Source organism: Prionailurus bengalensis, chromosome F2 (assembly GCF_016509475.1).
Source record: "Prionailurus bengalensis isolate Pbe53 chromosome F2, Fcat_Pben_1.1_paternal_pri, whole genome shotgun sequence".
Lineage (NCBI taxonomy): Eukaryota > Metazoa > Chordata > Mammalia > Carnivora > Felidae > Prionailurus > Prionailurus bengalensis.
Window position 1 is genome coordinate 67496161 of NC_057353.1, and position 26255 is coordinate 67522415.

The window sequence follows — 26255 nt, forward strand, 5'->3', positions numbered from 1 at the left end:
CATTAGAGGTTCAATGCACAACAGAACTCAATCTTGGAAGCAAGCCCACGCAATCTTATACAGGTTTAAACTGTACTGGCTGTGGGGCGCCTGGGTGGCTCAGTCGGTTAAGCACCCACCTCTTCATCTCCACTCAGGTCATGATCTCACGGTTCCTGGGATCCAGCCCCACATTGGGTTCTGTGCTGACAGTGCGAAGCCTGCTTGGGATTCTCTCCCTCTCCTTCTCTCTCTACCCCTCTCCCACCCTCTGTCTCTTGAAACAAACTTAAAAAAAAAAAAAAAAAAACACACCAAAAAACTGTAGTCGCTGCTAACATAACCTCCTTCAAAACAGTCACAATAAACCCCAGAAGCTTTTTATTTCCCTACATATGTATCTTAACCTTAAGAATTATCTTTTTTTTATTAAAAAAATTTTTTTAATGTTTTTATTTTTGGGAGAGACAGAGACAGAATGCGAGTGAGTTAGGGGCAGAGAGAGGGAGACACAGAAGCAGAAGCAGGCTCCAGGCTCTGAGCTGTCAGCACAGAGCCCGACGCGGGGCTCGAACTCACGAACTGTGAGATCATGACCTGAGCCGAAGCCGGACGCTCAACTGACTTAAGCCACCCAGGCACCCCAAGAATTTTCTTTTTGAGGGCACCTGAGTGGCTCGGTCAGTTAAGCAACTGACCCTTGATTTTGGCTCAGGTCGTGATCTCACGGTTTGTGAGATTGAGCTGGTTTGTGAGATTGAGCCCCACTGTGGGCTCCGTGCTGAGAGCAGCACAGAGCCTGCGTGGGATTCTCTCTCTCCCTCTCTCTCTGTCCCACCCCTTGCTCGCACTCTCTCTCATTCTCTCTCTCTCAAAATAAATAAATAAACTTGAGAATTTTCTTTTGACATATAGTAAACTATCGGCACTTACATTGGAAATATATTCTAATCTAATGTTTCATTAAGAAGACTTTGGAGGGGCGCCTGGGTGGCACAGTCGGTTAAGCGTCCGACTTCAGCCAGGTCACGATCTCGCGGTCCGGGAGTTTGAGCCCCGCGTCAGGCTCTGGGCTGATGGCTCAGAGCCTGGAGCCAGTTTCCGATTCTGTGTCCCCCTCTCTCTCTGCCCCTCCCCCGTTCATGCTCTGTCTCTCTCTGTCCCAAAAATAAATAAATGTTGAAAAAAAAAATTAAAAAAAATAAAAATAAAAAAAAAAAGAAGACTTTGGAGTTAGAAAAACCTAGTTCTTTCAGTTTGGGTGTGTGTGTGTGTGTGTGAATGTATGTGTGTGTGTGTAATATACACCATTACTTTTTTCTTTTTCTAAATATCTTGAAATAATAAGATAATCATTAACACTAGACTGTATTTTACCATATCATATTTTCCAATGATTTTAACTTAAAAAATTCTGGTTCTACTTCCACTACTGGCTTCCTAACCTCCTGTGAGACCAATTTTCCTGCACAGAATATCTATAAACTATAAACAAATATGTAATAAATATATAACTACCTAAAAGCACTAGAAAATGTCGAAAAACAGGTTGATTCTGGAAAGGAATCAACACTTAGAAAAAGGAACGGAACTAAGTGAATTAGCTGCTTATTGTAGCTTTTGGCCTAAGGGCAGACCTCACCCACAATATTGGGGCAACTAAAACTCCAACAAAATATCTTCAGTCTTTCTGGCCTGCAGAAGCAGTGGCCAGGGTGCAAGGTAGCCAAAGCCACTAGAAAGTGAAAGGGGAATCCTGGAAATGATAGAGACAGAAAGGAGGAGGAGCCCTAAATTCTGTATATACAGTCAGTTCAAATACATGGCTGACCTGTGAACCACACATGTGTGGTAAAAACCAAAACAAATCTCAGCCAAGGGTAAAATAACTGAAGATGTGAGCTGTACATCAAGATACAGTTTGTAGTATGAGCCTAACCATCAACTGCCTGCCAAAACAAGTAAAGAAAAATCAGTCTCTTTTAGAAGAATAAAGCACAATCCAGAGTCTCTACAACATGATAATTGCAGCAGTGACTAAGATATAATCTAAAATGCTTCACAAACAAAGAAACAGGACAAAATGACCCATCTTCAGGAGAAAAAAACAATAGATGAAGATAAATTCTGAAGTGACTCAAATGTTAGAAGTAGCAGACAAGGTCTAATAAAGTAGTAATTAAAATTATATTCAAAAACATAAATGAAAACATAGTCAAATAGAAACTATAAAAAGAACCAAACTCATATGAAAATTATCTGAAATCTTAAAATTAATTGGATAGGCTTAAAAGCAGAATGAAGAGCGAACATGATAGACCAATAAAAACTATTCATCCAGGGGCACCTGGGTGGCTCAGTCGGTTGGGCGTCCGACTTCAGCTCAGGTCACGATCTCGCGGTCCGTGAGTTCAAGCCCCGCGTCAGGCTCTGGGATGATGGCTCAGAGCCTGGAGCCTGCTTCCGATTCTGTGTCTCCCTCTCTCTCTGCCCCTCCCCCGTTCATGCTCTGTCTCTCTCTGTCTCAAAAATAAATAAACATTAAAAAAAAAAATTATTCATCTGAAGAACAGAAAATAAAAGGATTGAGAAATAACAAATCAGTCTCAGAGACTTGTGGCTAAATATCAAAAAGTCAAAACATGTATAACTGGAGTTCCAGAAAGCAAGAAGAAAAAAAAAACAAAAAAAAAATGTTTGAACAAATAATGTCTAATAATTTCCCAAATTTGGTGGAAGACAAAAATTTCAAGAGTCAAGAAAGTTCAGTGAACCCCTAGTAGAATAAACATGAAGAAAATCAATGATAAAAAAGAATCTTATATAGTCACAAAAAAATGACACGTTCACTAAAGGAAAACATGATTTACATGATTCAAGAAGGGGGAAAAAAAAGCTATCGGCCATTATTCTGTATCCAGAAAGATTATCCTTCAAGGATGAAGGCAAATGTATTTCAGAAAAACTAAAACTATGAGAATATGTTGCCAGCCAACCTGCAATATAGGAAATGTGAGAGTGAGTTCTTCAGACTGAAGGGAAACGCCAGTTGGGCAGTAGGATCTTTAGGAAAGGATGAAGAGTATCAGAAATGGTTATATAAAAAACTACTTGTTCCCTGGTAATTTAATTTAGGTAGACCTGACTACCTATAGAAAAAACTGTAACTCTGCCTTATGGAGTTTATAACATACGTAGATGTAATACATATGACATCAAAGCATAAAGGATGAAAGAGGTTACAAATGGACCAACTGGGTAATTTGGTTGCGATATTTCTACAATGTCTATTAAGTAGTACAATATTAGCTCTAAGTAGTCTATGAAAAACTAAGAATGAATATTTGTTTTTTTTTAAATATTTATTTATTTTTGAGAGAAAGTGAGGGAGGGGCAGAGAGACAGGGAGACAGAGAATTGAAGCAGGGTCAATTCCAAGCTGTCAGCATAGAGCCCAACGCGGGGCTTGAACCCACGAACCATGAGATCATGATCTGAACCAAAGTTGGACATTTAACCAGCTGAGCCACCCAGTGCCCCAAGAATGCATATTTGTAATGCCTAGAGCAATCACACATACAGACAAAATGTAATGAGAATACGATTAAAAAGCTAGTAAATAATTTGAAAGGAATTTTTAAGAATTAAGTAAAAAAAATGCAGGAAATGAGAACAGGAAAAGCAAATAGTAAAATAGCAAACCTATATCCTACCATGTCAGTAATTTACATTCAATGTTAATGGACTAAACTAAACGCGTCAATGAAAAGGCAGAGTTTGTCAAAATGGATAAAAAAGCAAGACCCAACTATAAGATATCCACAAGAATTACACTTTAATAGGTTGAAAGTAAATGGACGGTAAAAGATATACTTACTATACAAACACTAAGCTTATAAAGGCTGGTGTGGCTATTTTAATATCACATGAAGTAGACCTAAAGAATATGACCAGAACCAGGGACATTTCAAAATGATAAAAGAGTTAATTCATCAAAAGGCAAAATAATAATTTGATTATGCCTAATAACATAGCTTCAAAATGCATGATGCAAAATCTGACAGAATTAAAGGGCAAAATAAACAATTCCACAATCATACTTAGAGAGATAGAAACCTCTTTCTCAGCAACTGACAGAAAACTAGGCAAAAATATCAGTAAGATACAGATTATTTGAACAACACTACCAATCATCCTGATCCAATTAATATTTAAACAACACCCAACAACTATAGAATACATATATTCTTCTAAAGTGGAGATGGTTCATTCACCAAGAGAGACCATAAGCTGATCCACAAAACAGATATTAATAAATTTATGATTAAAATCATAAAGAATACATTCTCTGACCAAAATGGAATCAACAATAAGGTATCCAGAAAAAGAGTTTTGGAAATTAAATAACATTTTCTAAATACATGGGCCTGGGTGCCTGAGTGGCTCAGTCAGTTAAGCCTTTGCCTTTAGCTCAGGTCATGATCTCACATTTGTGAGTTCAAGCCCCACACTGGGCTCTCTGCTGTCAACACAGAGCCTGCTTCAGATCCTCTGTCTCCCTCTGCCCTTCCCCTGCTCACTCACTCTCTCTCTCTCTCTCTCAAAATAAATAAACTTTTTAACATAATTAAATACATGGGCCAAAGAAGAAATCAAAAGGGAAATTAGACTGAATATCAATGAAAATACAACATATCAAAATTTATGAGATGCAGCTATATGAATGCTTAAAGGAAAGCTTATAGTTTGAAATACTTACATTAATAAGAAGAAAGGCCTAAAATAAATGGCTTACAGTTTTATCTTAAGAAGCTATGAAAAAAAGACCAAGAGCGAGTTAAATCAAAAGTAAACAAAAAGGAAATAACAAAAGAAAAGAGCCGAAATCAATAAATAGAAAATAAAGGAAATAGACAAAGACAAAAGTTGGTTCTTTGAAATGATCAACAAAATTAATAAGCCCCTAAGTACACTGATCAAGAAAGAGAAAACAGAAAATACTAATATCAGAAATGAAAGAAGGGACATCACTACAGATCCTAAAGAAATTAAAGAGAGTATTACCAGTAACTTTATGCCAACAAATTCAACAACTTTGATAAAATGGACAAATTGCTTGAAAAATACAATTTACCAAAACTGACATAAAATGAAACAAAAAATCTGAATAGTTCTATCTATTAATAAGATTGAATTTGTCACCAAACACTTTTCCATAACATATACACACAAAAATCCTCCAGGCTCAGATGGTTTCATTGGTGAATTTTGTCAAATGCTTAAACACACACACACACACACACACACACACACACACACACACACACACAATCTTATATAAACTCACAAATTATTTCAAAAAACAGAAGATATGAAAATACTTCCCAATTTGTTTTATGAGGTCAGAATAATCCTAAAAATAAAACCTAACCAAGAAATCGCAAAAAAGAAAAATCTGCACACCAATATTCCTCATGAACACAGACACCAAAATCCTTAATTGAATGATGACTCTTCTGCTTTAAGTGTGTTTATTCATAATAGTGGCAAAAAAATAGCATCCATATTCCCTTACATTTTTCCCTTTTTTTAGATATTTCTCATTATTGGAAGAAGTTGCTCTTACTAGAGTTCCATGTTTAGAAATACATAGGTTAGGGGGTGCCTGGGTGGCTCAATCAGTTAAGCATCTGACTCTTGATTTCGGCTCAGGTCATGATTTCATGGTTTGTGGATTTGAGCCCTGCATCAGGCTCTGCGCTGACAGCATGGAGCCTGCTTGCGATTCTCTCTATCCCTCTCTCTCTGCCCCTCCCCTTCTCTCTCTCTCTCTCAAAAGATAAAATTAAAATAAAATTAAAATAAAAAAAAAAGAAATACATAGGTTAGGAAAATTATCTGCAAGCATTTATGACGTAATATTTATATACAGGATTTTTTTCCTTTGGATGGTGCATTTAAAAGTCTGCCTGAGGAAGGGCAAATAAGAAAAGACAGTTGTTGCAAACAGCTAGTTTTTACTGTATCAAATCAAATGAAAATTATTTGAAATGGAACTCTCTCTTCCTCCAACATGTCCTTGAGAATTTAAATATATTAAAGTATTATAAAACATAGACAAATCTTTTCCTAATATAAAAATATCTGAGATACTAATTACAAATCTTGAGAATATAAGAAAAACACTTGGTATGTTTAAATATAGGATTTTTTTTAACACTTTCAACATTTTGTTTTGCTTCAGCAACCCAGCAAGACTAGAGAAAATGATTTAAAATGTAAAGCAATTTTACTTTTTTTCTAAATGCAATGAAACTCTAACTTTTTAGATTGTATAAAGCATGAGGTATTCAGTTAGTTTGCTAATTAACTGAAGCAACCAGAGACCTGTCGTAGCTTATAAAAATGCCGCTACTGCCTATGTAATATTAACATTTTTTAAAAAGGAATTATTTCTTTGATGTATTAGAATACTATAGTGCATCACAATCATTTTAATGCTCAATTAATAGCTCTTTAGGAAGTATAAAATTGAGGGCACTATCATACAGAAAAGAAATGAGAAGAGAGTCAAAAGAAAACACAAATTAAGAATTTTTTTCTCCTATTTCAGGAATAATAATATATTTAATCCAGCTGTGTTTTATATTTTCCTACATAAATATAAGTATAAATAAGTTTGGTACTGTATTTACTTAAAGAAAGAGGAATGCTAGATTAGGAAGAGAGCAGCAGAGAGAGGAATGAGAAACAGAACATGGTAAGAAAAACAGATGAGCAACAAATGCAGAGATTTTTTTTTAAACGGAGAGGGAGGGAGGGAGAGAGATTATTTTAAAGGGAGCCTCAGAAAAGGCGACACAAGAAAGAGACTCCCTAGATCTGGGCAAATGAATTGCTGGAACATGGATTTTTTTCAGTCTCTCTACTGTGATGCTTTGTTGATCAGTCATCCAGCAGTCTAAACTTGGTATCTTTGGATCAGACTCCATTGTGCACACAGAGAACTAATACACAGCACAATGCTGAGCACTATGGGAAAAACAGATGAATAAAAAGCATCTCAACTGTGCCAGAGGTTCTCAGGTTTTGCTGTAGGACACAGGTCTAAATGTTTCTGTATCCTAGGTCACATTCTAAAAGCTTATTTTATTTTTTAAAGTGTATTTATTTATTTTGAGAGAGAAAGAGTGCACAGGAGGGGCAGAGAGAAAGAGAATCCCAAGCAGGCTCTGCACTGTTAGCACAGAGTCCGACGCAGGTCTTGAACTCATGAACCCTGAGATCATGACCTGAGCCAACATCAGAGACTTAACTGACTGAGCCACCCACGTGCCCCTAAAAGTTTATTTTAAAATAAATTCCTGAGTTGGGCACCTGGGTGGTTCAGTCAGTTGAATGTCCCACTCTTGACTTCAGCTCAAGTCATGATCTCATGGCTTGTGGGATCGAGCCCCATGGCCGAGCTCTGTGCTATAAGCACAGAGCCTGCTTGGGACTCTCTTCCTCGCTCTCTGCCTCTACCCTGCTCACGCGTGCACATGTGTGTGCACATGCACTCTCTCTTTCAAAATAAACATAAAAAATAAAATAAAATAAATTTTAAAGTAAATTCCTGACCAATTGTTTATCATTACCCTTTTTTAAAACCTTAAAATGGCATTTAGTAGGAGATAAGTTGGCTAATTGTAGGTTCTAATAAATTAATTTCCAGTTAATCTTTTTTTTTTTCCTGTACTGGAAGGTAACCAATAATAGTTTATTAGTAAGCATCAGGAGAAGCTTTTCCTAGGACATGTATTTGGGACAGTAATCCTACAACCAAACCTATATTATTGCAATGACAACAGGACCTCTAACCATAGAAGAACAACTATTACCACTTTAAAGCTCGTATTTCCTTTAATCCTAGAAAATTCCTAGGTTTTACTAAAATATTTTATACTACTTCATAACTAAAATGTAACTTTTGTATTCAAATATTTTTGTCAGTGTTATAAGTGTACTAGTGTACTAAAATTTACTCTTTATATTAGTGCTTGGAATAAAGTAGAAAATTTGTTTAAATTACACTTTTCAGGCACATACAACATGCGAGTTAAAAACAAATTTTTTAATGTTTTATTTTTGAGAGAGCACAAGCGGGGGAGGGGCAGAGAGAGGGGGACAGAGGATCTGAAGTGGGCTATGCACCAACAGCAGCAAGCCCGATGTGGGGCTTGAACTCATAAACCCTGAGATCATGACTTGAGCTGAAGTCAAACGCCCAACCGACTAAGCCACGCAGGTGCCCCTATATGCAAGTTTTAAACAGAGCCTCTGGAAACAGAACAACTGTCTGCAACCTGGCCATACAATGCCTTGTGCCTCTGATTGTTCTTTTCAAGCAAAATATATTGCTTAAATAGGAATTTACTGTAAACATCTTACATTAAACAAGCCATATTTATATACACACATGCATGCATTATGTATATGCATACATAACTTACACAAATATTTATTTGTATTTACATATATTAAAGAGATGCGGATAGTGAGTTTGTTTTTTTTGACTTAGGAATTTTTAAGCAAAATTAGAAAATAACATTTAAAATACTAATATCCTTTGCCTTGTCCAAAGGAAAAAGTTACACTTTTCAAGTATGAAGATCATACATGTTTACTGCAGGAAGTTAATTGGATTCAGAAAAAAAAATTAAGCACCTATAACTTCTCAGAAATGAACATTTTGATGTATTACCCTTTGATCTTTTCTCTATAGAGATGTATACATAAAACATATTCTGCCATTTTTACAAAGCATTATATGGTGAATATTTTCCCTTATCTTCAATTTTTTTAAGGTAATGATTTGATTGGTGGCATTTTTTTTTCTATTTGGCCATGATTTCTATTTATTTTATTTTATTTTAATTTTTTCTTCCAAGTTTTTATTTAAATTCAAGTTAGTTAACATTTAGTGTAGTATTGGTTTCAGGAGTAGAATTTAGTGATTCATCACTTACACATAACACCAAGTGCTCTCCTTAATGTCCATCACCCAATTTAGCTCATCTCCCCACCCGACTTGCCAACAGCAGCCCTCAGTTTGTCCTGTGTAGTTAAGAGTCTCTTATGGTTTGTCTCCCTCTCTGTTTTTATCTTATTTTATTTTGCCTTCCCTTCCCCTGTGTTCATCTGTTTTGTTTCTTAGATTCCACATGAGTGAAATCATATGGTGTTTGTCTTTCTCTGACTGACTTATTTCACTTAGCATAATACACCCTAGTTTCATTCACCTCGTTGCAAATGGCAAGATTTCATTCTTTTTGATGGCTGAGTAATATTCCATTGTGGTGTGTTTATACGTGTGTGTGTGTGTGTGTGTGTGTGTGTGTGTGTGTGTATTTATCTATTCATCAGTTGATGGGCATTTGGGCTCTTTCTATATTTTGGCTACTGTTTGACAGTGCTGCTATAAACATTGGGGTGCATGTGCCCCTTTGATAAGTTATTTTTGCATCCTTGGGATAAATACTTAGTAGCACCATTGCTGGGTCCTAGGGTAGTTCTATTTTTAATTTTTTGAGGAACCTCCATACTATATTCCAGAGTGGCTGCACCAGTTCAGATTACCACCAAGAGTGTAAGAGGGTTCCCGTTTCTCCACATGCTCACCAACATCTGTTGTTTCCTGAGTTGTTAATGTTAAGCCATTCTCACAGGTGTGAGGCAGTATCTCATTATAGTTTCGATTTGTACTTCTCTGAAGATAAGTAATATTGAGCATCTTTTCATGTGTCTGTTAGCCACCTGGACATCTTCTTTGGCAAAGTGTCTATTCATGTCTTCTGCCCATTTCTTCACTGGATTGTTTTTTGGGTGTTGAGTTTGATAAGTTCTTTATAGATTTTGGATACTAGCCCTTTATCAGATATGTCATTTGCAAATATCTTCTACCATTCCAATAGCTGCCTTTTAGTTTTGTTGATTGTTTCCTTTGCTGTGCAGAAGTTTTTATCTTGATGAGGTCCCAATAGTTTATTTTTGTCTTGTTTCCCTTGCCTCCAGAAATGTGTCTAGTAAGAAACTGCTATAGCTAAGGTCAAAGAGGTTGCTGCCTGTGTTCTCCTCCAGGATTTTGATGGTTTCCTGTCTCACAGTTAGGTCTTTCAGCCATTTTGAATTTATTTTTGTGTCTGGTGTAAGAAAGCCGTCCGGTTTCATACTTCTGCATGTCACTGTCCAGTTTTCCCAACACCATCTGTTGAAGAGACTGTCTTTTTTAATTGGATATTCTTCTTTAATTGGATCTTATTTTGTGGTAGATTAGTTGACTGTATAGTTGTGAGTCCATTTCTGGGTTTTCTATTCTGTTCTACTGATCTATGTGTCTGTTTTTGTGCCAGTACCATACTGTCTTGATGATCACAGCTTTATAATGCAGCTTGAAGTCCGGAACTGTGATGCCTCCTGCTGCGCTTTTCTTTTTCAACATTACTTTGGCGATTCAGGGTCTTTTCTGGTACCATACACATTTTAGAATTGTTTGTTTTAGCTCTGTGAAAAATGCTGGTGTTATTTCTATAAGGATCGCACTGAGTGTGTAGATTGCTTTGGGCGGTATAGACATTTTAATAATATTTGCTCTTCTAATCCATGAGCATGGAATGTTTTTCCATTTCTTTGGGTCTTCTTCACAATTTCTTCCTCAACAATTTCTTTCCGAAGTGTTCTATAGTTTTCAGTTACACATCTTCTACCTCATTGGTTCGGTTTATTCAGAGGTATCTTATGGATTTTGGTGTAATTGTAAATAAGGTTGATTCCTTGAATTCTCTTTCTGCTGCTTCATTATTGCTATCTAGAAATATTGGTGGCATTTTTTCATCATATGATGTATAACAGTTTAATCCCCTATCACTAGATATTTATTCTTTGGTTTTTTTTCACATTTACAAATAATATTAATATAAACTTGTATCTAAATCTTTTTATGTTCCTCTGAAAGCTCCTTAGGGTAGTTCCTAAATGGTCATACTGAGTCGGAAGGAAGGAAGGAAGTTAAGGATTCTTAAAATTTTGCAAAATTTCTCTCAGAAAGAGTATGTCAAATTATTCCCATCTTGCTTCATGATTTTTCCAATATAACACTCCATTAAAAATATTTTCATGTTTTCAGAATGTGGACACGTTTAATGTTGTCATTAAAGCAAATATTTGAAAGAAATTTCTAAGCCCTAATCAATTATCAATTATTTTAATTGGTATTTTAATTGGTAAAATATTGTAATAAAACAATCAGGTAGAGTGAGTCTGAGATATCTCCCTTTAACTATATTTTCCTTTGAAAATAACTCTTTTATAAAAAACCTTTAGTCTAATATTAATAAGTATTTATAAAATACTTTTTAGGATAAGGTATGCCTTGTTTCTTTTTTAAACAAGTTACTCTACTTAGAGGTATATCTTAAATTGAAAATCAAAATGCTTTGGTAGAACTGTAAGTAGAATATTACTGTTTCTATGTTTTAGCCTCTATTATAAAATTATAAAACACATTTATAATGGTGATACTGGAAAACAAAACTAGACCCCTTGGCGTACAAAATGAGTTTTATTACATTATTCAGTAGAAACCATAATTTGTCATTTTCATAGTTAAACATTCCATTCATTAAATTTAACCATATTTTACAAAGTATAAATCCAAACTTAAAAAAAAATCTGAAAAACAAAAAAAGCGTCTTGTTTTCTATTATGATTTCAAGGCAATGATAATTCTAAATGTGGTAACTTATTTTAGTCTGTTACTATGGACATAATCATCAATATAAGATCACAAATCAAAGGAATAATTTAAAATCATTTATAATGTACTTAACAAGAAAAGTACTAAAGCAACTACACTGAGATAGTTTAATGCACACGTTATTCCTTCAATTACAAATAACTCGATAGTCTAAATGTCCAATTAGCTAGTTTTGATCTTTTGAGCACCTACTACTTGTTCCAGGCCCCACCCCAGCATCTTCCCCAAGGAAGAACAGGAAGTAGAGTTGGCAACACAAATCACACTTTGGTCTAATAAGAGATTTATGAAAAGAACAGGGATGAAACTACGGTGTTTAAGCAACAATTTAGAGCCTGCAAGTCTCAGTTACTCTATTTATGAACATTATGAATAATGGTTTAGACTTTTAACAAAATCAAAAGTTCTAAAGGGTAAGGTGAAATTTACAATAAATAGAGATAGAACACATTAAAGAATTTAAAGATTTAAAATGCAAACCATGCCATATACAAAATAATTTAAACAAATTGTATAAAATGATCAAACATGCACCAAGCAGGAAAAAGCTTAAAAAAGGTTTATTTTCAAAAGCCACAAAGCAGTATTTTCAAAAGAAACGCAATCATATGGCTAAGTAATACACTTATAAAAACTGACACTCAAAACTGAAAAATGGAAACATTCTTTAGAAGTAGCAAGGAACTAAACTTTTTAACTTAGTAAATTTAAATTATCAAGTCTTTTATAATAAAAGCTATAATTGTAAAAGTACTTTTTAATAATTTTTTGAAGTGCATGCTTTAAAAAAAAATGCATGCCTTAGCTAAGACCAAAGACAAAAAGCATTTGAGTGTGATTTTGTCATTTAGCATTTAAAAGTTTATTGCAACATGCACATTATGTAGAAAAGAAACTTCTACCTGGATGGCATAATAATACTATTACCTCATTAACTTCTGGGGAACATAACATGGACCTGGGGTTTCACTGTAACCTACACTGGTATCTAATTCACTTCACTGCAATTAACCCATTCCTGGGTTGAGGCAGGCCAGTCATGTACAGCTGAGGGCAGGAGTTGGCCAGCAGTAATGATGAAGAAGACAGTGCCCAATTAATTATCACTTTTATTAACATAATTAGTGTATTAGCTTGTTAACTGCTTAACTCTGGCTTAAAAAAGAGTAAATACTAGAAGTACAATAATTTATTTCTCTCTTATCTGTCATTTCCTAGGATTTTTTTTTAGGATAATCAAACATTGATTTGTTGTTGCTTTTACATGTCTAACTTGTATATATTATATATACATATACATGAATATATGTATACATACACATATACACTACTTAACACAGAGATTACGTTCCTTCCTTTCCTTCATGCCAAAGGAAGACAGAGAAAGGAAATAATTATTACTATATATAATGATATTCCTTTTTTAAAAAAGGCTAAGATAAAAACAACAGTACAACTCATAAAATAATCAGATCTTCTTACTTTTACTTATTATATACAGACGATAGTATGTAACTTTAAGAAACTTTAGAAGATCATATGGCTAGGTATATTAGACATAGATACATTGTATTATAGATGGAAAGCTTAAAGTGAGCTAGAAAAACATAATATTTCATCTTGGAACAGGATAAGTAATAGAGATATCTGTGGGTATAGTTACCTAGATTCCCCAGAAGACATTCATTTTAAAACAAAATTACTTAGGGGTGCCTGGGTGGCTCAGCCAGCTAAGCGAAGCATCCAACTTCGGCTCAGGTCACGATCTCAACAGCCATGAGTTCGAGCCCCACGTCAGGCTCTGTGCTGACAGTCCAGAAGAGCCTGGAGCCTGCTTTGGATTCTGTGTCTCCCTCTCTCTCTGCCCCTCCCCCACTGGCACTCTGTGTCTCTGCCTCTCAAAAATAAATAAACATTAAAATTTTTTTTAAATAAAATTGCTTAATACTAGAAAGGAGCTGAGATTTTTCAGTCAATGAATTACCTTTTTCCTTTTCAATCATTCTTCAAAGAATTATTTCACAGAATGTTAAAGCTGAAAGGATCCTTAGAAACCATCTGCCAGTAATTCTCAACATGGAGTATACCTCAAGCCTTGTTCACAAATAACAGGGTTGCTTTTGGATGTGACAGTGACTGGGAAATGCTACTGGTATTAGAGATTCTAAACACCCTGCAATGCACAAGAGAGTCCTTCATAATGAAGAATTATCCAGCTCAAATGCCAGTAGTATACCCACTAAGAAATACTGAGTTAATTCTCCACTTTGAAGATGGAGCCATTTAGGCCCAGAGATGTTAAGTGACTTATTTGAGGCTACACAGCTGGATCTAGAATCCAGATTAACATTCTCTTGTTCTACTTCTCTTTCAATGAATAAAATCTCAATAGAAAAACATAGAAAACCAAGAATCACTTGTATATTAATACATACATTGGTCATATGTTAATATTTGAAATTGAAGCAAAATTACAATTAACTAAAATATTAGTATCCCTTTCAAATTGCTATTTTCTGGTCCTAAGAAGTAATTTCCTTTCAGATAAATCATATTTCAAAAATCAATCACAGTTAAAAGAAAGAGGAGACAATGAACTGACATATTATGGTTACCAAAGAACATTTTTTGAATGGAAAATTACATGGTTTCTGCTGGTTTCAGAACAATTTAATACCCTATAGTCTAGCACTAATCTTCCCTTCTAATCCTGAAGAAATTTATCATAGCAAAATGAACACTGGCTTAAAAATCCAAAGGACTTGACGCTAATCTCTTTGTGATGTATATGTAACTAGTTGCCAAATCTTGAACATGTCGTAAACCCTCTAGATCTATTTCATGTTATAAAAAACGAGTTTAGGTCTTTGTGATCCTTGCCAGCTCTAAGATTCTCCTTCCATATTTCTTCTTTATTGCATAATTAGTGGGATAAAAAAAATAGAGGGTTTGAAAAACATATTCACGAAGAAGCATCCTACAGTGAGCAGAGATACAATTAAAGACTAAGTCTCAAAAGGTAACCATGGACAGGTCAAGTTCAAGTACTAAGTACTTATTGTTCAGCAGCATCTTACCTCCTATTGATATCTGCCATCATCTACAGAATCACTATTATTCCTTTTTCCCTACCTTGTCCTAAAAAATGAAGGCTAAGTAAACAATCTTCAGAATAATTCAAAATTAAAACTTTATTCTTAAAAAGACATTTCCATTAAACAGTTAACTTCTACATATACACAGAGATAAAAACTTTTTAATTTTAAAGTTACGTTAGAAATGGCCAAGTAGAATATACTGGGGTCTTTTTGCAGGAAATATTAATGTGTGTGTGTGTATGTGTGTGTGTGTGTGTGTGCACTACGTTTCTATGTATCTCTTAAGCTCTTATAGTTTGGTTTTTGCTCTTGACAGTATATATACAGCCTAAGAAAACTAAGTTGCATTTAACCTTTATTCTTATAAAATTCCAATCATTCCATAAGATATTTTTTATTCCTTTTCATTCATGTGTTATGCTTCTTAGGCAATTTATCTATATTAAATAGTAATCAAAAATAAATAAAATAGGGACAGAGAGACAGTTATTTTTATTTCTCCCTCCCTCCATCTCTCTCTCACATACATACACATACACATGCACACACACACAACATAATTCCTCCAACTAGCACATGCAACATAAGTTAGCTACCAAGCTGTATGGAAACTGAATCTGAAAAAAATTTTTTGTGTCTTGCTAAGGTCATAAATTTAATCCCTCAGTTAATTAAACATGCAATTATTATTCCATCATATCCACAAAGTCTAGGATTAGATAATAAAAATAAATACTCTGTAGACAGTCTAAAACACTGGTGCAAATAAAAAAGGGGGTTATCATTATAACCAAAACATTCTATTTCAAACAAGCAAGAAGTTCTGTCAAATAGATGCTTTGCTATTTGCAGTAACAGCTGACAAACACTCAATACTGTTAAGATTGTACTATACCAAAACTATCAGAGGTCTCTGCTGATGATACCTTCTTCGCTCGCTTCACAATGGCAATCTCAGGTTTGGGATATCTGCATGCTAGAAATATTGTAAAATCAAAGTGTATTCAAGTGATAAAGTAAAATATGTATTAATAAAAAATTATGAAATTTTGAAGTGAAACATGTTAGAATAAAGGCAGTCCTTGCTTTGCACAATAGCGTGGTTAACACGACCAAGGACAAATTAAAATCATGGGCAAATGACACGATGAAAAAGAACATAACACCACTTCTATATTATTCCTGTCAAAGATGCATAACTGGAATCTATTCATGAGGAAAGAGACAAAATCAAATTGAAGTACATGGTACAAAATAACTGGTCTATAAACCTCAAAAGTGCCAAGGTCATCAAGGCCAAGCTAAAGACTGATGGACTGTTTCAGATGGAAGGAAATTAAAGATATTTAATAACTAAATGCAACATGTGACTTTGGACTGGCTCTTTTTGTTGTAAAGGCACATTGTTGGGACAACTGGTGAAAGTGAGCTTCCTGGGAGTACTTAGATGGCAGTGCATGTTACATTGTGGCTATATAAAGCAATGTTCTTGTTTGTGAGAAATATACACCAAAGTATTCCAGTTGTGGCCATTGCAATGCAGTCGGTCCTTAACGGCTGGAAGTTCTGCCAAGAGACAGCTCGTAGTGGCCAGTCACTACGGGAGACAGCCTCAGCCAAAGAATGCTGCCTCACCCAAGGCTCTGTACCCTGCCCAAGGCAGTCCGCATCCAATAGCTCATTTTTACAGAGACAGGGGCCCAGACCTCTCACCCAACTCAGAACAATGTTGTTGGGTCATCCCAACTGTAGAACTCTCTACAGGGTAAGCTGAGGCTTCCACCGAGACCCCATCACTTTACTTGCACCTCTGCCCAAACCTGCTTCCTTCCCCCCATTCCCTTCCCTTAGGAAGGTGAGGATTTCAACAGCATTCCCCAATAAACCTCCTGTAAGCTAATCTTTGTCTCAGAGACTGCTTTCTAAAGAACTCAACCTATGACAGGGATCATATCAGGAGCTTATTCTCAAATGTTTCAGGGGAAATTAAAAAAAAAAAAAAAGCTTATTGTGCTATAATTGAAATTCTGAGATTTGTTACATAAATAGAGAGAGAGATATAAAATTGAAGTTATTTCAAAATCTTAAAAGCAATTCAAAATTAAGTGGGGAAAGCAAAGGAAGAACAGAATGAAGGAAGGCAAGAGAATAAGACTAGGGGCATGGTTCACTGAAGAAATGAAACTAACCAATGGACAGAATATTAAAGATGTTAATGGATAATGAAACAGATGAGCAAAAAAGAATGTATCTATCACACAGCATTTGCAACCAAAAGCAATCATTGTGTAACTATAAAATCAGTATTAACAATTTACATTTTTTGCTTGTCTTTAAGAAGCCCCTTTAAGCAGGAAAAAAAAAAAAGCTAGAATGTTTTTTAAACTGTAAGATCTTAGTCACAAATACAAAATTCTGCCAGCTCACAAAATGTGCCACATCTTACATTACCATGCTCACATCTGTTGGCCTGTTATCTTTTTTTTTAATTTTTAATGTTTATTTATTTGAGAGAGAGAGAGAGAGAGAGAGAGAGAGAGAGAGAGAGCGAACGCAAGCTGGGAAGGGGCAGAGAGAGAGGCAGACCGAGAATCCCAAGCAGGCTCCAAGTTGTCAGTGCAGAGCCCAATTCCAGGCTCGAACCCATGGATCATAAGATCATGATCTGAGCCAAAATCAAGAGTTGGATGCTTAACCAACTGAGCCACCCAGGCACCTCAACCTGGTTTCTTTCATAATTCAAACATGCCTGAGTTTATCTATATGACTTCAACTCTTTCCAACCTGAAAAGCATAAACAAAAACACCTTCTATAGCCTTGCTCCTCAATGGACCTGTAGCACTGCCATCACTACAAACTTGTTAGAAAGGCAGAATTTCAGGTCCCACTCCAAACCGACTGAAATAGAACCTGTATTTCAATAAGATTTCCAGATGACTTTGTATGTACATTCAGCTTTGTGAAGCAGGGCTCTAGTTTCCACTATGGGATGTCAAAAGCCGTAAAGAGTACTGCTCCCACCTTTCGGGTGAAAACAAAGTCACACTAAATTCAAATTCCTGACTTATTTTGAACCTGGAAGAGAACTCAAGTCACAGAGCAAACAAGAGGCAGACACCTGCAAGGACAGAGGGGACATTAGCACTTGCTTAGTTGCGACAGATGCAACTAGATACCACAAGAGCATAGCTAGAACGGTAAGGGAACTGGTGATGGCACAGTGAAGGCTGGAGGGACAGTGTGAAGGCACAAGGGTATGCATAAATGAGAAGACTCTGCACCTTCTGGCAGATTCTTTGACCAGAAATCCTACCAGATGTAAAAAAGATGAGGGAAAGCTAAAGTGTTCATTATGGTGCAGACTTGGAGGAGAGGAAAAGCAGTCGTGCAGGGAATATGAAACTCTACCTAGATCCTTTTGCAATCTGTCCTATGAGTCAAAAGCCTTAATCTGCAGGAAGGGGAAAAATAAAATACTATTAATTTCCTTAGGGCAGGTAGGGTGATCAACTGCCCAGTTTGCTCAAGACTGTCTCAATTTTAGCAATGAAATTCCACATCCCAGGAAAAAATGTTCCCCCAATCTCTTAGGTATTTTAATTTGAAAAATAGAATTTCCAATCATCTTTTTGATTTCTATGAAAATTTTAATGACACTGAAGAAAAAGTAAGACTGTGGATAAGTTGTAAGAATCTATAACTGGTAAGAACATGACTTTCTGAAAAAATGAAATAGCTAAACCTTTATGAAATATAAGAAAACATAGTTTCAATTAAGATATATTATGATTGAAATGTGTTAAAATGACAAAAGCTGGTCTCTTACAGGTATTGGTTCTAAGAAAATACAGATGATTTAAAAATTAAATGAATCTATAAAAAAGTTTCCATTAGTAAAGTTTAAAGTCACAATATACAACACAGTTCCCCAAAAACTGCTTATTAATTTAATCTTATCTTGATATATGGTGAGTCCATTTTTTTGGTGCCATCTGAAAGTGGCTTTTGGAAATGTGAATTCATACAGCATGAGAATAATGCCCCTATTGGACTAGAATTCTACACACGGCTGTCTGTAAGAAACGTGTATACTAGTAACAAATATTCAAAATAAATTCAGACTTCTGATTTATAAAAGATAGTCTCAGATAAAGTTAAGCTAGTACCCAACATCTCCTGCCCTCCATATCCAAAGTTCCTGTTAAGAGATGAATCCTTCCTTATTAATACTCCTGCAGCCAACTAAAATCTGGTTTCTCCCCACAGAGCTTTTTATAAGACTGCTTCTAACAAAGACCTCAGTCTCTTTAATGCTTTTAAATCCAACAGACATCCTCTTACCAACCCCCCACCCCCCACAAAGTCTTCCTCTTACTTGACCTATCCAAGGCATCAGATTTTTCTCTCTTGAAATACTCTCTTCTTCACTTTGCTTCTGGGATACACTATTCTTGATACTTTTCCTGTCTTTATGAACATTCCTTCTTGGTCTCCTCCTAGTTCTGGTTCTTCTCCCTCTTCCCTTCCAGCCAACTTTGGTGTTTTTCATAGTTCTCTCCTGGATTTTCCTCTCTTTTCACTCTACTTAATCTCCCCAAACTTGCTGCTAACTATATGGGTAGGATCCCAAATTTGCATCTTACTCTGGAGTTCAGGGTTCATACAACTAATTAACTAATGGGTATCTTTATTTGTATCTCATATCTCACAAATACCCAATACCAAAGAAGCTAAACATGAATGCACCTGTCCATTCCAAAACCTGCTTCTCCCCCGCACAGGCCCTTCCATTGTAAAGAATATCACTATCTTGTCAATGGCCCAAATCAGAAATCTGATTTTTATTTCACACCGCTGTCATCAAATACACATTCTATTGTTCGGTTAACAGTTTTATTACTTAACTCCTAAATAAACTCTCTTGAATATGTGTACCCCTTTCTACCTTAACTTCCACTAGCCTAGTCCAGATCTCTATCATCTTTCCTTGATTTCTGCAAAGTTCTCCTAAATATTTTCCTTTCTGCCTCTAGTCTAATTCCTCTACTATCCACTCTCAGTGCTATATGCAGAGTGATCTTTCTAAACTGCAAACATGTTGGCATTATTCATGATAGCTTACCTCTACAACCCATATACCCCTGATCCACCTACCTCCTACTGAGCTCTAGATTTCAACTTGCTACTTTCTGTAAGGTGACATTGTCCCCTCTTCATTTCCCAGCTCCCCTGCTATCCCTCCCATGCACTTCAGTGCACTGTACACCCTTTCATAGCACTTAACACACTGCATTATAATTTCAAACTAAACTGTCTCCTTCTTCCCTAAAATATAAACTTCGTAATTTTAAGAACCCTATCAATTGCCTCAATAGTGTCTGGCAAGTACACAGTTGAAGCTCAAATTGTTAAATAAAAAAAATTTAATAAAATATCAAGCACTACAATGGTGAAAACTGGCATTTTTCCAAAATGTTATGACTTTTGTAACTCGTAGTAGTTACCCAACCAAAAATAACTTAATGATTACAAAGTTGTATAATTAGGTTCCACAGAGAGTTACAAAGGAAGTGGAAGATAAGGCCCTAGCATTCAAGGAAGTTATAATATACTGATTTCATAGGATTTTTTAAAAAAGGAGACTTGTATATATTTTAAAATGTACTACAGAGCTGGTAGAGATCTTAAAGATTGTATAATTAAGCCCATGTTACAGTTATGATGGAACGAGCCTAAAAAAAAATAAGTGACTTATAAGCCCAAGGTGTTCCTTCCATTATGGATAATACACTACCAGGAGGAACTGAGATATACATAAAACACAGTGTAGTGGAGCAAAAATTTCCTGTCCCCTTCTAGGCCCTTTAAATGTTTCTTTAATGTTTATTTATTTTTGAAAGAGAGAGAGAGAGACAGAGTGCAAGTGGGGGAGGGGCAGAGAGAGAAAGAGATACAGAAGCTGAAGCAGGCTCCAGGCTCTGAGCTGTCAGCACAGAACCCAACGCGGGGCTCGAACTCACAAACTGTGAGATCAAGACCTGAGCCCAAGTCAGACGCTTAACCCACTGAGCCACCCAGGCGTCCCCTCCCCTTCTAGGTCCTTTTAGCTGGACTAAGAACCAAATTGTCATGAGACAAGTTAACAGAAGAAAATTAAAATTAATTTCATTATATATGGGGAATCCACACAGACATTGAAATTCCAAAGATAGGCAAAGTGAGGTATACATGTCATTCTGAACTCAGAAGCAAAGGGTAAGGGTCTGGTACTTTAAAGGGAAGTAATGAAATTTACAGAAAGATAAAAAAGAGTAAATGTCTGGTAAACAAATGTTTGCTGGGCCACTCAGACACAATGGGACATAAAGGACTTAGAACAAACAGGCCTCGCCAGGTTCCTGTCCACCACAGGATAGCTCTGTTCCCAGAGTAAGTACTCTATCTAATTTTTTTAGGAAGTTGTGGGGGAGGTAAAGAGCTTTATCCTGAATCTGCTGGGTTTTAATTGCTTTTAACTCAAAAATAACCTTCATGCCAAAATGGCCCATCATGGAAGGGCCTGCCCTTGGCCCCTAACACACAGACACACAGACATACAGACACACAGACACACACACACACACACACACACACACACACACACACACACTTCATGCTATTAAAACAATTCCTTTCCTTTATATTACATACTATAATGTCCAAAGTTTTCAATAAATAAGTTACAAATAGGTGTAGGGGTCAGCAAACTATGGCCTACAGGCCAAATCCCACCAGTTTTTTATGCAGTCAGTGAGCTAGAAATGATTTTACATTTTTAAATTGTTGGAAGAACAGCCCTCAACCACTATCAAACACTGAATGGCTACAGAAATTAGGTGTAGCCATGGAAATATTTCTTAATGAATTCAATCCCAAACAGCATTTAAATATGAAATATACCACAGTAGTCACTGGAAGACTAATGATGTTTGAATCACAAGTAATGTTGAGCTGCTTTATATACTTCCCTTACTGTTAAAAGTTAAAAGAGGCAAGATCTTCATTTCCACACAAATATGTAGCGGTTTCATTTTCCTAGCTCAAACCACGATTCCAGCAGCATTCTACAAACCTCAGAGCAAGATTCGTATTTCAAAACCCTTTTAACTGTGTGCAATTGAGAAGCTTCTGCCTACCACAAACTGGAAGGGATTAATATACAATGTGAAAAGACAAATATCAGGAGAAGAATCTAATAGAATTCTATAAAAGTCTTCTAAGCAATCAATATGTTCATTTAAAGTCAAAGGCTTACAGACTCATGTCAGTATTTGGAGGTACCTATCTTTGTGAAAAAGACATTTTCAAAGACAAAATATGTCAAACCTTATTACAGATTGGCAGTAACACATGGTATCTACAATCAATTTTGACAATGAGGGACACTAATATTGAACCCCAATTCAACCAAATGTTATCCCCCCAAAAGAATTCCACCTTCCTCATTAGAAGATCTGTATTAAAAAAAAAAAAGTACTGGGGCGCCTGGGTGGTGCAGTCAGTTAAGCCTCTGACTCTTGATCTCAGCTCAGGTCATGATCTCAGTTTTAGGGTTCGAGCCCTGCATCGGGCTCTGCCCTGATGACGTGCAGCCTGCTTGAAATTCTGCCTCTCCTTCTCTCTGCCTCTCCCCCCACTAGTGCTTGCGCGCACACTCTCTCTCCCAAAATAAATAAACTTTAAGAAATTTTTACAAAATTGTACTGTTACTTTATTATATTTTTAACTTTTCCAGCAAAAAAAATATCTGTGGAAGTTTGTTTTCTTTTATATAAATACTATACAATATCCTCAATTTTGCCTTTTGGCCGATAAAGCTTAAAATTTTTACAATCTGGCCCTTTACAAAACATTTGCCGACCGACCTCTCTTCTGTAAAGAAGCTAAATACTTTTTTTAATTTCTAAAAGACTAGTACCAAAATTAAGAGTAAGAAGTATTTTAACTAATTCTCTATTCAACCTATTCATGTATGTCCCCCCACCAGAGATCTTCCCAAAGTCACCAGTGACCTCCTTGTAAACAAATTCCATCTTACTTGCCCTCTCAGCAACACATATCATTGAAGGTCATTTCCTCGTTCTTGAAACAGTTTCTCTCTTGGCTTCAAAACTCTTTGGTTTTCCTATTTCACTGGACGCCCCTCCTCACAGCCTTCTTTGCTGGCTCCTACTCTTCTGACTTTGAAACTTTGGGGCTTCACAGTCTCAATTATGGACTTTTTTCCTCTTCTCTATCCAAAGGTCAGCAAATAGTTTCTGTAAAGGAACAGATTCTAAATATCGTAGGCTTTGGGGGCCATATGTCACAACTACTCAACTCTGCCATTCTAGTGCAAAAACAGCCATAGACAATACATAAATGAATGAGTGTAACTCTACTGCAATAAACTTAATTTACAAGAAGTGGGTGGCTAGATTTGCCTGTGGCCCCACCCCTGACCTAGGCTCTCACCTTTGGTGCCTTCCTCTCTCCCCTGACTAGGTAGCAATCTATATACAACTGTTAACACCCACACTTACATCTGTAGCCTAAACTTCTCCTGTGAATTCCAGGTTTATGTGAAAACACACACACACACACACACACACACACACACACACACATCCCTAATCTATTTTCCCCCAGTCTTCTCCCTGGCAGTTAATAGCACCACCTTTTATTCAATTACTATAGTCAGAAACCTAAGTCATCACTTACTGTTTCCTTTCCCTTAATTACCTGTCCCTTTCCAACTCATCAGCAGTCCTACCAGTTCACTCTCAAATATATATCTTGAATCCATCTCCTGTTCTTCATCTCCATGGCTGCCTAGTCTAAGCCACCAACTTCTCTAGACTAAACTGCTACAACAACTTCCTAATGGTCTCCTAGCTTATGCATTTGCACCCTCTAATTTGTTCTCAAAAAGCATCCAAGTGCTCTTTAAATTCCATAACTTCACTCTCATGTTCACACCCAGGAACGGCCTTCAGACGGTTTACCTACAGAGGCCCTGACGAACCTTGCTTCTGCCTACCTGCCTATCTCCTCTCATTCCACGCTCCCCCTTGTTCTTTATGTTGCACCTATGTCTGCCCTCTGTCAATCCCTACACCGTGCAGCCTCTTCCTGTCTCAGGGTCTTGGTATTTGCTTTTCCTTCTCAGAATGCTCTTCCTTCAGCTGTCTGAATGACAGCTTTTCCCTCAATCCTTTATTTTCAGCTTAAATATCACCTACAAAAAGGCCTTCCCGGATTATCTTACCTAAATCAAGTGTCATTCTGTTTATTCATCTAACAGTACACACTATCAACAATTATCTTGCTTATTTACTTTACTGCTCATATCTTTCCTTCCTCAAAATAGTAAGCTTTATGAGTATTTTGCCAAATCAATTCTCTGATGTACCCCCAACACCTAGCACAACATCCATTATATAGTAGGTACAGTAACAAATATTTACTAAATAAATAAATTTTCAAAGCTGGAAAGCTTTCCTATGAATAATATGTTACATATTTAAAAATAAAAATCCAAGAACTCATTCACAAAACCTAAAGGAGGGGCGCCTGGGCGGCTCAGTTGTTTGAGTGACCGGCTTCGGGTCAGGTCATGATCTCACGGTCCACAAGTTTGAACCCGGAGTCAGGCTCTGTGCTGACAGCTCAGAGCCTGGAGCCTGCTTCAGACTCTGTGTCTCCCTCTCTCTCTGCCCCTCCCCTGATAACGGTCTGTCTCTCTCTCTCAAAAATAAACAAACATTAAAAAATTAAAAAAAAAACTAAAGGAATTTTAAAATTAAGCTTAGAAATTTACATCAGAAGTCCCAAATACTAGTTTGCTAACTCTGCCAAAATTCTCACCTATAAACTTTTTAAGATATTTATAAACTTTTTTTGCATATTGATTTTACTTTGACTCCCCCTATTTTCAAAGTAACAATGCCATGTTTGCTTTTGTACTGATGTTGTATATTGTGCAAATATATAGAAGATAGACTCAGATATGTTACCAGCACATGTCACTTTTATTATTTCAAGTATTACTTTTTTTTCCCCAATGTGTGTTAAAAAACCCAAGTCTGAATATCCAAAAAGGTGCAATAGTAAGAAACAAATAAAGCCAACTTAAAAATTACTCTGCCACACAGGTTGTAGGATCTTGGGCAAACTACTCCTAGTCTAGGTACCTTAGTCTATAGAAAAAAAAAATTCCTTCTCTAAGAGAAATAAACAAAATAATTACAAGAAAATTCACTTAGTTCAGTATGGCACATAACAAATACTCAAATGCTAAGTAATAGTAATAAAGATGATGTTAGCAACAGCAATAGTGGCAGTAATAGGATGTTTTCTATAAAATATAAGAACTATTATACAATAGAAATTCAGAAGTTAAGTCACAAAATGCCAGACTGTTTTTAAAATTATAAACGTTTCTAATAACACAATTTACTGAATAATCTACCCTAAAATTCAGAAAGAAGACAGAAAATGTAAACAAAGGGCACCATTCTAATTTAAATTTCCCTAAAACTTTAAAAATAGTAATGTCTCAGTTAACTACGTTTTATGTTCTTAAGACAACAATCCTTTAAGTAGCCACAATCAGACGTTAACAAAAATACTCACAAGATCTTCAATATGAGAGCTGAAGAGTCAAAAGATTAACAACTTGATAGATGCAACTGGCTTGCTAAAAAGACAAAAGAGAGCAGTGGTGTAATGACCTTGAAATGTCCATCAGGAGTAAACCCTACTGGGAAACATAGAGGTATCAAAAAGGGGGGGGGGGGTAATGAAAGAGAAAGGAAAAAATAAAAACACTACGGAAGAACGACAAAGACTAGACATTAGAAAAAATAACAGAGGTATCAAGAAGCAGACCTCCTTTAGGTAGTAGAAAAGAATTTAACAGAACCACAAGAGATGAATGAGAACAGAACAGTCTGAGGGCACCAGGGAATGGGAGGAGGGGCACAATAAGCCCCACACATTTCACCATCACTGTGACAGAGTCTAAAGAACATGCCAACTGCAATGGCACAGCGCTCTGGAGGCATTTGATGGGATGACTCACATGCCTACAAACAGAAGTAGCCCCCAAAGAAGCATTAGAGTATAGTATATAAAGACACCAGCATCTGGTAGAAGCTAAATTGTGCTCATTATACTTTTACTAAGGTAGAGAATAATGCAATACATTCAAATATGTCACCACCAAAGCCATCAAAGTAGAGCTTAAGGGGAACAACATCTTGTTACCTGTAAAGTCCTTTATCTAGAAGAGTGTCTCATTTACCAGATGATCTGGGGTAACTAGCTTATTATATTTTAACATATACCAACTTGTTCTTAAGTG

At 36.1% G+C, this 26255-nt stretch overlaps 1 protein-coding gene across 3 annotated transcripts in view; it reads right to left on the reverse strand.

The window, feature by feature from the left end:
- TMEM65 (transmembrane protein 65) overlaps positions 1-26255 on the reverse strand; it is a 53572-nt gene that overhangs the window by 19652 nt on the left and 7665 nt on the right. The window contains exon 2 of one of the 3 annotated variants that reach the window (XM_043601707.1): positions 15767-15847. The exons of the other annotated variants lie outside the window; for them this stretch is intronic. Coding sequence (XP_043457642.1) covers positions 15767-15847 — 81 coding nt within the window. The remainder of the gene's footprint in view (positions 1-15766; positions 15848-26255) is intronic. 3 annotated transcript variants of the gene reach the window in all.